The sequence below is a fragment of the Salvelinus alpinus genome, chromosome 33 (genome assembly GCF_045679555.1).
Source record: "Salvelinus alpinus chromosome 33, SLU_Salpinus.1, whole genome shotgun sequence".
In the NCBI taxonomy this organism is placed as follows: Eukaryota; Metazoa; Chordata; class Actinopteri; order Salmoniformes; family Salmonidae; genus Salvelinus; species Salvelinus alpinus.
In genome coordinates, this window is record NC_092118.1 from 7,573,189 (window position 1) to 7,585,954 (window position 12,766).

The 12,766-nt window shown below is 44.5% G+C and overlaps 1 protein-coding gene across 15 annotated transcripts in view; it reads right to left on the reverse strand.

Annotated features, from left to right (window-relative positions):
* LOC139562906 (MAP kinase-activating death domain protein-like) overlaps positions 1-12,766 on the reverse strand; it is an 80,967-nt gene that overhangs the window by 26,288 nt on the left and 41,913 nt on the right. For 5 of the 15 annotated variants that reach the window (XM_071381052.1, XM_071381053.1, XM_071381055.1 and 2 more), the window contains 12 exons: positions 11,309-11,468; positions 11,016-11,051; positions 10,667-10,767; positions 10,098-10,324; positions 9,621-9,874; positions 9,216-9,355; positions 8,708-8,821; positions 6,184-6,243; positions 4,169-4,283; positions 3,668-3,854; positions 3,390-3,540; positions 1,304-1,513 (listed from right to left, as the gene is read on the reverse strand). In XM_071381052.1, the coding sequence (XP_071237153.1) occupies positions 1,304-1,513; positions 3,390-3,540; positions 3,668-3,854; positions 4,169-4,283; positions 6,184-6,243; positions 8,708-8,821; positions 9,216-9,355; positions 9,621-9,874; positions 10,098-10,324; positions 10,667-10,767; positions 11,016-11,051; positions 11,309-11,468 (1,755 nt within the window). Of the gene's footprint in view, positions 1-1,303; positions 1,514-3,389; positions 3,541-3,667; positions 3,855-4,168; positions 4,314-6,183; positions 6,244-8,707; positions 8,822-9,215; positions 9,356-9,620; positions 9,875-10,097; positions 10,325-10,666; positions 10,768-11,015; positions 11,052-11,308; positions 11,469-12,766 lie in introns of all 15 variants that reach the window. The other 10 variants (XM_071381063.1, XM_071381062.1, XM_071381061.1 and 7 more) reach the window with 7 other exon arrangements.

Here is a 12,766-nt window from a genome sequence, read left to right on the forward strand (position 1 = left end):
TATCTGTATGCAGAGTTTGATCCATTGCCAGTTACTGCTACTGAGGTGTAACATTACAACACACCCAACACTCCTGGACCATGGTCCTGGAGAACCACACAAGGGAGAATACTGCGGCTCCTTGAAAATGTTCTGTGACCGAGGCGTTAACTTATTGGCTAGCAGTGTGTGGCTCTCCAGAACCAGTGTGACAGAGGCAGCAGGGCTTGGGTGAAGGGCATGGGATGGGGATGGAGTGGCCAGCCAGCTAGCAGGCAAGTTGAATGGAGCTGTTGCAGAAGCAGGGGTGCAAGTCTCAAAAAGACATTCTGTAGAATTGAAGCTGCATCTTCCCAAAGAGAGAAAAGGGACTGGTGAAGTGAGGGTAGGTTGGTAGGTAGGGAGATTGAGGGAGTTGGGTGAATCTGTCCCCTGTATACAGACCCAAAGTAACATTTGAGATAGTAGAATGGTGGTCGAAAGGAGAAGCAATGCTTCACTCCTTCTCCACGATGTTCAGTGTTAAATTAGCCCTATCCCTAAGCTAAATGCCAACCGTGGCTTGCTAACGGTGAGCATGACATTTGTTTCTTCCTTGGGCCTGTTTACTGGGGAGTGACGCTCCACCCTCCATGCTAGAGCTGAGAGAGCTGCTACTTGTACAGCACGCTTTAAAGGAAACCTGCAGTAAAGGCAGAGACAGGTGGTCAGACGGTACTGCAGATTTGGAGTTTCGAGAAGACAACAGAAAACGAAGACATGCACAGTCAAGGTGCTAGGAGGGAAACAAAGGAGGACTCCACGAGAGGAGGCGGCAAACAGGGGCACTCAACATTCAGAGAAGGGAGGGAGGAACACATAACACATCCAGGCCGGGGGGGGGGGGGGGGGGGCTCAATGCAATATTTCACACACGCCTACACCGCTCAAAGCTGTTACAATCTCACACACATAGCAACATATGATCCAAGGCCAGATCTGGAATTCAAATGTGGTTATTTGTAAAATTTGGTTGGAGTTGCGTGACGTGCAAATATGCAACCTGTGTACAAATATTACGGCAAACCAGCATAGTGTATTTATGTTCTAAATATATTTCAGAGTTTTACAGCTTTAAATGCTGACCCATTGGGCGCACATCAGTGGTGTGGGTCAAAGTGGATGGAATATCATAAGGGGCTCTTTTTCTAAGGGGAAAGCACTCTCCTTGTTGCCTGGTTGGAGAGAGGTGGGTCAAGGGGTAGGGCAGGGTTTAGACTGGTGAGCAGGGGGGCAAGGGGTGCTCTCAGAGCGCATGCAAGGGGGGATGGGGTGGGCTACACACCAATGGAGGCAATAAAATTCTCCTCGTTCAGACTCCGGGTGTCAAAGTGGTGGGTGCCTTTGCCCCCCGAGGTGGGGTGCGGCAGTTGGAGACGGGGCACCACGAGGAGCACCGGGGGCCTGGTGCTCTCCATGCGGGCAGACGGGCTCTCCTTGCTGCCCGGGCTGCTTGCAGAGTCACTGGGGCTCCTCTTGTGCTTCTCTGGGTCTACTGGGGCCACCAAAGAGGAAAAAGGGAGAAGAATAGGGAAGAAGGGAAAGAGATAGTAGCGAAAGAAGAAAGAAACAGTGTAGAGTTGCAGTAGGAGGTTTGAAGGTTAGAATAGACGGTTGTTTGTAGGGGTGTGAACGTTCAAACGCTAAAACGAAATTGGGATCCTTAACATTAAGAAAACGATGTGCATACAGCAGCTGCGCAGAAGTCCGTGAGTTGTGATTCTGGATGGCCAGATAGCTACCAACACTGACAAGAAACTGCCATGTGGGGAATCGTAAGTGACACATTTCAGCTAGTTTCATCTTGTTCTTGATACCAGGTCTTGTTTTGAGGTATGTTGACTGATTTTCATGTCAATGCTAATATGGCAATAATTCACTAGCTAGCTAATCAACAACTGTAAAGATGTATTTGAGAGACAAAGTGCTCATTGTGCAAATGTGTTTGTTTTCAATAAACATTGGAGACAAAATATAGTTTACATGTCAACAATCTAAGCCAACCCAGTCTGTTTCGCCCCATAGTTGCGCACGCATCGGCGTTGTTGCTAAACAACCAACCCGTCTATGCACACGTTTTTTTCTGGATGCCTGGGGCGTATTCATTACGCCCATTCTGCAAAACGTTTCTTAAACGGATCAAAAAAGGTAGGGAGCTACTTGCATTTGTCCAATAGAAACTTGTTTAAGTTGCAAAACGTTTTGCAACTATTTAGACTAATGATTACACACACCCCTGCTCTTTCTCTTCGCAATGCGAGTGCGTGTTCAGTCTTCGGTCTGTTGCGTGTAGACTATTCTAGTTTATTCATTGATGACAGGTCCTGCTTTACTGAAGTTGCGAGACATTGTAAGCCAAGAAATTGCGAGATACAGCTTTTGATTGCCGATAGGTAGGCCTAGTGCACGGTTCTGACTGTCTGCCTGGTGACTGACCTGCCTATACTGTGCCCCTCCCCTCCCCTCCCTCTGTCCCTTGCTAGCTAGCCATGAAAGATGGGAGTGTTTGTATTCTCGTAAGTACGGCAACTAATCCGTTTCTTCCATTCCAAAAAAATCGGAATCTTAGGAGTGATTCCTAGCGGAATCGAATCTTAGCACTTAGAAATGGGAGTCGACATGCAAGGAGTCGAAGAATCAATTATTTTGGAGTCGATGCTCCAACACTACGTCATCGTCGTTAACGGTTGGAAAAATGGCAGAGAAAGGCAAGCGACAGTATCAAAGTCCTGTATTGCAATATTTTAAGAAGTTACGTGAAGAAGGAAATGTAAACTTTGCAGCGTGGAATTGAGGTCCAGTAATGGCAGTAGAGGTGCAATGCTTACCCATCTAAAAGGGATGCACCGAGACCCAACCCGTTGCTGGCAGTAGCAAAGCTGCATTGTGAATTTGAGTTGAATTTCTATTAAATGTTTTTTTTTATCGTTTGTCACATCCCTAGTTGTCTGCTCTTATGACCCAAATTCGCTCAGTGAATGCTTAATTAAACTGCAACGGTCACCTAAAAATGAGGCATGCGTTGACGGTACTGACTCAGAGATTAAACCTGAACTCACTGCTGTAAAAACATACGGCTTACTTTCCAGGTGAGTTGATAAAAGAAAAATACAAAAAAGGCTGGCCGCAGAAATGATCTAGATTGCACTCCTTTTCCTATCCAATACTTACGCTGCCTTTAAGTGGAGTATATGAAACGCTGTCAAGCACTTCTTTGGTTTCAAACAAGAATCAAGCATCAGTCACTTTCATTTTTTCAGAGGAAATAGTTAAGCCGTAGTTTTGGGAGGGGGCATGACATGCTGATTGAATGTGTACTTTGAGAGAAAATGTTGACACTTTCAGTCGAGTGTAGGTTTCCTGAACGTTACCTTTGGTTTGGTAGTGGGTGCGTGCGATTTCCAGCAGAACGAAGACGCTGGCCATGCCTCCAAGCCCGGCATTGGTGTACGAGTGTTCCAGACTAGAAACGGTGCACTTCAGTATGTCTAACATGCCCTTGTAAACCTTCCTGCTAATCTCCTGAAGAGTAGAACACACACGCACATTTTAATTGAAAGGTGTTATTCAGCTTTAATTCAAAATCAAGGTTAAAAACACAATTACAACTTCTCTCCCCCTCTCTTGCCCAATTCCTTTCTCCACTCACCACATCCCGGATGACCTCCTGCCTGACATCCTCCTCTGACTGGACGGCCCGGTTCAGCTTGCTCAGCACGAAGACGCGCAGCTGCTCGTTCTCCAGCAGGCGGCGCACCTTCTTCATGTTGAGCCAGCCCACGCCTTGGCCATCCAGCACGCTCTGCACCACCTCCTTCAGGAACTGCTGGTTCTCACTGGGAGACACAGCTCTGGTTCAGTCACTCCGACCACACTCCCCTTTTTGTATATGTCACCGTTGGCTCTTAAGTTATATCAATCCCCTTCAGGAGAAGGGTTGTCTATCCCCTATCCAGGTCTGTCATTTGACATTATATTGGCCAGAAAGTTTATGACAACCAGCTTTTGTTTTTTGATGGCCAACATGATATCATGAAGACATTATGCCATGAAGGTGGTAAACTAATTCAAATATGGCAGTCAGCGTGAGTTGTCAAAGAATGCCATGACAGCAAAGTCCTGGTAATACAGTCTCATAGGGGTCTGTTACCTGGTGTTGTTGGCACGGCCCTGGGGCGAAGGGGACTCTCTCTTGACCGTGGGACTGTGCTTAATGACCGACGACTTCTGGTCAACGAGCGCCCTGGGGGGACCGCGGGCGCCTCCTGCAGGAGCCATATAGAACAATGAGGTCTCTATAGTAAACCAACGACAAGTCGGGGACATACAAAGAGAAATACTAGTCGACTTGATACAGGAAGAGCTTATACACTTCACTACAAAGCCCCTAAATCACATAGTCTACGGTGTACTAATTAGAAAACCACATCAAAGACGGGACACATCCTGCATACATGAAAGGACACACTCACACACATACATTTTCAGTGGCAGGGACACTAGCTAATGACCAGCTGAGCTACAGGTTTCATATTCAGACACTAAAACGTGAGGGACAGATCAACTGGGACGTCACACAGAAGGAGTCAAAATGGCGCTGTGTTTGGGCATCACACATTGGCAGAGAACAGAGGCGAGGTCAGATCGGAGCGGGATCTGCATGGCAACAAGACAAGTTGTGTGTCATGCAGAAAAAGAACGAAAAATACAGATGGGTCGACAATCACACACACATGGCTAACGGAAAGCTCCACACTGTAGTGTTCATACGGTTAGTCACCTTGTACAGTTTGACAGACACTCACATGAACACAGTGACATGGCATATGGTGGATCCCCTGCAGAGATTTGGCCTGTGAACAATATTATTATCAAACCGATTATAATATTGTTGCGCCTACATAACTTACCCACTGGGCAGACCTCAGTTCAACGTCTATTTTTGATTTACATTTGGTTGAGTTGTCAACTAAAGAGAATCAACACCAAAAAAATGTATTCCCTTACGTTGATGACTTTTTGCAAATCCAATCAGTTTTCCACGGTGATTCAAAGTCACTTTTTTTTATGACGTGGAAACAATGTTGATTCAACCAGTTTTTGCCCAGTGGGTAGCCTGTTTGACACTGAACATTTAAGCTAAAGCTAATGTCTTGAATGTGAGGATACAAATTAATACATCCACCAAAAATGCATTGGGTCCTTGTCATAAACAGACATTGGCTGTTACCAGTATATCCAATTTTGTCATGGCATTTCGTAGCCATTATTGTAGGCTCTATGACCGCATGTTACCAAAGACCTCACCTGACAACGATGTCATTTTCCCCCACATTTTCCGAAGCATCGTCCATAAGTTGTACAACATGCATCAAAGCACTTCAAACAATTCCATTCCATTTGATCACTGTGGTACTGGTACAGATGCTCAGTAACCACAAAGCCAGCTAAGTGTCCAATGACAACTCCAATCAAAACTGGTGACTATGAGTTTAGGAAGTAAGACAGAACAGCACTCTTGGTGCTGTGAGACCGCACTCCTTAATTCAATTATCAATGAAACAGTGTTTAAAACTAACTCACAGCACTGGAAGAATGATGTCATGCCTTACCTACAGGGTAGCAGTTTTGATTGGCTAAGGCCTGCCTCCACTGGCAAGGTGATGGGAGGTCTAGGTGTGCATGTGTGAGACCAAAGAGGTGGCCAAACAAGCAAATATAGCTTCTTGCTTGGCTTGGAGAATAATGGGAAAGCTGATGTTGACCAACTCGAATCAACATCTTGTCAGGTCCCATACAATACTGTGGAATGCAGAGACTTAGATTGGCACAAAAAATAAATAAATGAATGGCATCATCTTCACAATTGTCAATATGGGATGCACAGCTTCTAACAAGCTAAGATCGTGATGGGCCCGAACCAAACTAACACAAAGACGTGTGGATGGGTGGAGTGACTCGGCAAAGGTTAGTGATTGGGGGAACAGTCACTGTGGATGGGGAAAGACAACAGGACAGACTCGATGTATGACGATGAATGATCTCTCGATGGTGCATGTCAGGTGACAGAGGAGTGAGAGGGTGAGCGAGGATGGATGCCGGGAGATGTAGTTGACTGGCTAGGAGAAGCATGCAGCCCACGCAGTTTTAAAGGGCGGAACCCACCTTCTCCACTCACCGGACCGGCCTCTGTAATTATCTCCATTAGAGAATTTAGTCCAAATACTGGACACAAAACCCAGAATTAGTGCAGAGAAGTGGGAAGAGGGACAGAGAGGGACACCGGCCCAGACCGAACCAGTCTGAACATCAACACACAACACACATGCACAGCAACACATTGACAGAGCGCACAAAGAGTGCAGAAAATAAAAAGAAGAAGAAAAAGAACGAGGGAGACAGACCAAGGAAGGGGGAAGGACATTTTTTAATCTCAAAAGGTTATGGCCATTAAATTTCATGGCCAATCTTACATGTGGTGATTGTTAGGACCGCTATATCTTTTTAGACCATCTAGGGGTGGGAGAAAGCATTTGCCAATTTTAAGTGTCTATGTCCAGAAGAGAGCGAGTTTATGGGCTCCCGGACCACAGAGACCTCAGACGGAGAACACACAAGAACGATGGAGAGCCACCGAACAAGCGAGCAAGCAAGGTAACAGACTGCACAGAGCAAGGAGATCAGGTGTCAGTTTCATTTCAATTCCAGTCCACTTGGGTAATCAATTGTGCTTCAAATCGATGAAATGAAAAATCCTCATCGAAAGCAATGGGTAATTTGCCATTCAGGAACTGAATGTCAATTCATCCTCAAATATTGAGTGGAATTGAAAACTGACTTGACCCCAACCCTGTTTGGAAACCAAGAGAAAAAACACAAAACGTGAAAATGCCACATAAAAAGGGGGTAAATATGTATGCAAATTGAGAGATCTGTCGTCTATAAATGTGTGCATCATAGCGCATCAGACTCCCACCAAACAGAGAGGAATAACAAGGAAACAGAGGGAAGGATATGGATATACATGAATGTATATACAGGTATATCTCCTAGTATGCAACCTGAGTAATATGGACTCAGGTAGGATCGAATAAGGGTCAAAGATGGAGCTAGTTGTAGGGCAAAACAAACTACCACACCAGACAATAACATACCCGGACTGTCTGGACCCGGGCTACCCGGGGTACTAGCCGGGCTGTCATCTGAACAGTCAAGACAAAACAAAATCACCATCAAAAGGAAAAAAGAAACAAACGTTGGTTTGCTATGGCTATTGTCCCACACAGCGTGGGGCTATTGAATTTAACACATGCATTTCTTATTTTCTCTCACAAATGTTCCCATAACAAATCAGGCAACCATGTGGGATTGGGAACATTGAAAACGGGGTCCTCAATATCCACCTATTGCCTAACTTACATCAACATGACAGTCCACAGACGGACAAATACAAATTTAGAATGAAAGTCCATTCATTCTATTAAAAAAATCTAAATAAAGATTTCTACAAACCTTCCTCAATGTTCTCCTCTATGTCAAAATTAAAATATTCTATATTTTTGTAAATTAAAATAATTAGAGGAGAAAAGGCAAAAGGAAAAAAGGTAAAAATCTACAATGTAAAGTTGCATAAATGCTATACCGTGTAGCCTAAACTGGCTTACCAGACATTTCAGCATGAGCCCTGAATGCTTACTTGACATACTGTCAATACTAACTCTACTTAGTGCAAACAAAGCAACAGCCTCTGAGGAAGAAATATGCTGATGTTAAAGAAGTTCAACATGTCAGTCAGAGTTACACATTATTATGTCATCTTCTCTCCTTCCTTCTCCACACCAGGTTAAAGTAGGCCTAACTGTCCAGTGAAAATCTTACTTTTAAAAGTAATATTCTGTTAACTCGTACCCGAATCATGTTGTTAACTCATCCCATACTTGTATTTGTGGCCAAATCATAAATTGGAGGGGGAAAAAACACTTCAAAAACCCCACCTCAAAGTCAAACAGTTTAAAAAATGCCTGTTATTTCCTCATAGAACATGACATCATGTTGGCTCATTGAGCTGGCCAATCAGCGGTCTACAGTGGTTTTAATGACTGGTATACGCCGACACCATTCTGTTGTTGGGGTATGCCCACATAATTCAAACAAAGAAAAGCTGCTTTTAAAACACACTTAATAAAATAAACGTTTTTTAATTAAAACTTTTTCACTCATATTGTAATTAATTATTGGTCAAATTTCTAAGAAATCTGGAAACAGTTACTTTAAATGATTAAGTTGACTGTAGCTTATGCTCAATGTGTCTTATCAAGATAAATAGCAGACACGATACGGTGTATAAAATATTGTAAAATTTGCACTCCAAATATGACTTTTAATGCCCATGGACAAAACGAAAACATTTACACTTTGTAACCACTGCAAGAGCTGTATGGCAACCCTTTGAACTTTGAAAGGGCATTGTTTTGGTAGACAGCCTGCCTCTACTGCCTTCAACTGACAAACCTGACCGCAATCGGCTGTAGGGCACAAAAATTGTACAGAAAACAGATAAGAGGGGAATACAGCCATGGAGAAGGAGATGAGATGGATAAAAGTCAGAGATAGAAAGAGAGATGAAGGATGAGTGAAGACAACGTGAAAGGTGGACAAAACAGGGCAAAGGGCTGCATTAGTATGGTACCTTTGAGATTGGGGAAGGGCCCAGCCCCAGCGGCCTTCTCCCTCAGCCCCCCCTTGTTGGGTACAGACAGGTTGGAGAGGCTAAAGCTGGTGCCGTGGTTCTTGTACAGATTACCTGCAGTGAAAGAGAGTGTCGCTGATGAAGTCTATCAAAGAAACCAACATTCAACCATGTCTCACCATCCTATAGTATTACCCGTGATGATTTGCAGCCCATCGTCAAGCTCCATTTCAATCCCTACCTAGCTGGCAAATATTGTCCATTTCTGGTTGTAAACTGTACATTTCTGGTTGTCTTCCTGGTTGAGAAGACCAGCAACCAGTATTGCCCGCTGGGTAATCCTTACCCATTCCCCCTTCGGTGTTCAAAGATCCCATAGGACAGGATAGACGAGCAGAAAGGCAAAAAAGCTCAGCTTTGGAGGACAAACTGTAACCGTCACCTATCCAGCCCTTTCAGATCTGTGATTATCATACAACTGAAATAGACTCCGGATCAGGAGACTCACTGGCAAAGGACATGAGGCCCCCAAAGCCATCACTGCTGTTGTTGGAGATGGTGGAGTTTGGAGAACTGTTGCGGGAGTCGCCCTCCCCGTCCGACTCTCCGGGCAGCTTTAGGCTGCTGGGCCTCAGGGGGCGTTGGGCTCTGTGGAGCAGAAGAAGTGTTCGAGGTCTGGATCTGTTAGAGGTCTGTCACGCTCTGTTAGCTTAGTTTTTCGACTGCTACACCAGAGGCATATCACAGATGCAGAATTCAGGAGCTGAGACTAAATTGGGTGTGTATGTTTAAGAGATGAATACATCACTTTTTTTTTTCAACTATGTTTTCAGAATGTGTGGCTTATGATGCTTGTTTGTGTGTACATCGTTATGGCGTAGGTGTGTTGTAACGTAGGTGTGTTGTAACGTACTTGTTGCCATTGAGGTTCTGGTTGAACCGGGGAGTGTACATCTCCTCTTGGTCTTCTGCCTCAGGGTCCTCCTCAGCAGGGAAGCCATACTGAGGCTCAAAGTAGGGGTTGTCGTACTCTCCCTTCTTATTGGGTGGTCCCACTGGGGCGGCGTCGGGGGGAGGTCTGGAGAAGGGCGGAGCGCCCAATCCCGGGACAGGGTTCTGTAGAGCTGCACTGGCCAATGCCTCCATTTCCACTGGTTCTGCCTGCTCCTGGCCACAATGAACATCAATCAATGGACACTAATGGTTGATATTAAATACACGAGATTGCCACTTTCGAAGGAAGAAGAACAAAAAACTCAAGCAAAGATATAATTATTGCCATTATGTTCTCGAATTCAAAACGTAAGTTGCCAAAAATGCCAGTTGCTAAAAACATATATCGTGTTAACTGCATAATTTTATACTGGTGTAAATTGAGCGGTTCACTGACATTGTTGACTCCCTGGATGATTGTGCTGGTGCTGGGGCTGGAGCTGGCGGTTGTGCTGGAGCTCGAGCGGAGGGCTTGTCCATCAGGAGGTTCAGGAGCTCCGTCACCCCCCTCAGGCAGTGCCTTCTCTTGGGGGAGAGGACCCTCTCCTCCCTTAAACTCCTGGAAGTCCTGGAACTCCACTTCGCTGGCGTCTCCCAGTGCAGCGTGGGTAGGGGGATCCAGGTCTACGACACCAAAAGACAGATATTAGTTAGTATTGATGGCCAAAGGTTCACAAAACAAAATGTTTAGCTAGTGACCGTTTCTGAAAGGAATCTTTTTCAAGATGAAAACAATTGTCGGTTATTATAATCAGGGGAATTTACCGTTTTTTGTCATAACAATAAGTATGTGTAAGCTGGGTGGTTCTTGAGCTGCAATTACACAGGCAGCCCAAATCTGATCTTTTTCTCACTTTATTGGTCTTTTGACCAATCAGATCAGCTCTTTTGCCAATAATTGGGCAAAATAATAGAATTGGGTTGCCTGAATAAATGCAGCCTTGGTGAAATGGCACAGATACTTACTTGGCGTGTCCCCTTGGATGTCACATTTGATCATTTCGCTCACCAAGTCTCCAAGTGACGAGTAGGAAGAGCTGGAGTCATCGTAGCCAGCCTCACTGTCGCTGCCACGGAGACAAAACAGAGTAGCATTACCCCGGACACCATCTTGGTGACATCTTACATGTCTACAGAAGGCTAACTGAAAAACGCTAACTAAACCTTTCTCAGACTAAAATTAACCTCAACTCATACATCATTTCTAGCAAGACTAGCAAGCTAACCATTGAGCCAACTAGCAAATCTACTAGCTAATGTTTAGAGTTCGCCATCTAGTGGCTAATGTGCTGTCTATCAACATTCTATAGCCTACCATGCTGCTTCTTCTGCTATGTCTCCGTCGGCCGCACTTGCACACACACAAACACACAAATGATGCACACATTCACAGATCAAACACTGGAAAGGACCTCCTTTCAAATCTAGTTTTATATGCAGCTAAATGGAGCACTAACATGTTTTACACATTGAAAAATAGCTTTTAGACCGTTGACAGTACCTGGCACTGAGAAAATCTTCAAATTTACCACTGTGATAATATAATTGACAAAATGTTATCAAAAAAACATTATAACCTTCCAACCGTGGAGGTCTTGTTTTTTTTACCTGTCGTCTGTGGGGTCCGAGTCGTTGGCCTCATCTTCTACGGGTCCGCTCATGGCCTCGGCCAGCTGGGAGCTGCCGTCGTACACACGGTAGAACACTGGCTGCAGCTGGTGGGCGTACCACTTGCCCTTGTCTCCGATTAAAGATGGGTCATACACATCTGCAGAACACAGAGGTATGCTCAGAAACACTATGAGACCTTCAAACTGCCTGTATCGCTCATTGAACTACACCTGAGTGCACAAAACATTAGGAACAACTGCTCTTTGCATGACAGACTGACCAGTTGAATCCAGGTGAAAGCTATGATCCCTTATTGATGTCACCTATTAAATGCACTTCAAGTCAGTGTAGATGAAGGGAAGGATATAGCTTAAAGAAGGATTTTTAAGCCTTGAGACAATTGAGACATAGATTGTGTATGTGTGCCATTCAGAGAGTGAATGGTTAAGACAAAATATTTAAGTGCTTTTGATCGGAGTATGGTAGTAGGTGCCAGGCACACCGGTTTGTGTCAAGAACTGCAACGCTGCTGGGTTGTTCATGCTCAATAGTTGCTGGGTTGTTCATTCTCCAAACATTACACTGTTGATTTCATGTGCATTTTACATTTACTGTACTTTTGCCGCATTTGTAAATACTCTGGATGCATTCAGTAACATGATAAGACTATTACTGGAAAATGACAAGGGTTTGAGTGAGAGGACTAAGTGGCTACACACCTTTCTAAAGTGTGCACAGTTCCTAAGCAATTTCAACGCACTTTTATGACTCAAAAGAAGAGTCTTCAACCATACAGGTACTTTTTTTGAGCTCTCCTGCTGTGCCGTTTGAGGAACTGTAGCAAGAACCCTTGTAGTCGTATCGCATGGAACACAACCCTGCAATCACACAATTCCTGTTGTTGTTAACGCGATGCAAAAATGGCCCATTATAAAATCGCAATCTGGGTCAGATGTGCATTATTTGAAAGCTTGGTCTATTGCCAACGTGACTAGCTACGTTCTAAAATACTATCAGGCTTTCACAAGAAACAGATTGGTGCGCTTAGAAAGGAGTCATTAGTGCATTCAGGTGCGTGTCCTGCGGCAAATTTCCTTCACAATAAACAAACGTAGGCTCGTTCTGATCAGAACAACCCAAGGGATGACGCCATGTCATCTTGTAACTGAACATCAAACATAGTGACCATTGATTTTTGGAATTTGGAAATGTGAGGTGCACATTTGGACTCGCGGTTGTTTGGCTTGCTTTTATGACATGAAAGCGGTACCTATTATAATCCTCAGCCTCTCATCTTTCAAAATACATCGAGTCATCTTTATTTACAGCATTTTCCCTCATTAAGACAACCAAAAATGTGCTAAAGTTGTCCAATTACCAGGAGGGGTGGGAGCAACTTCTAGCCGCTTGATGGTCAAGTTCAGAACGTCTGTCAGTCAAAATACAAATCAAACT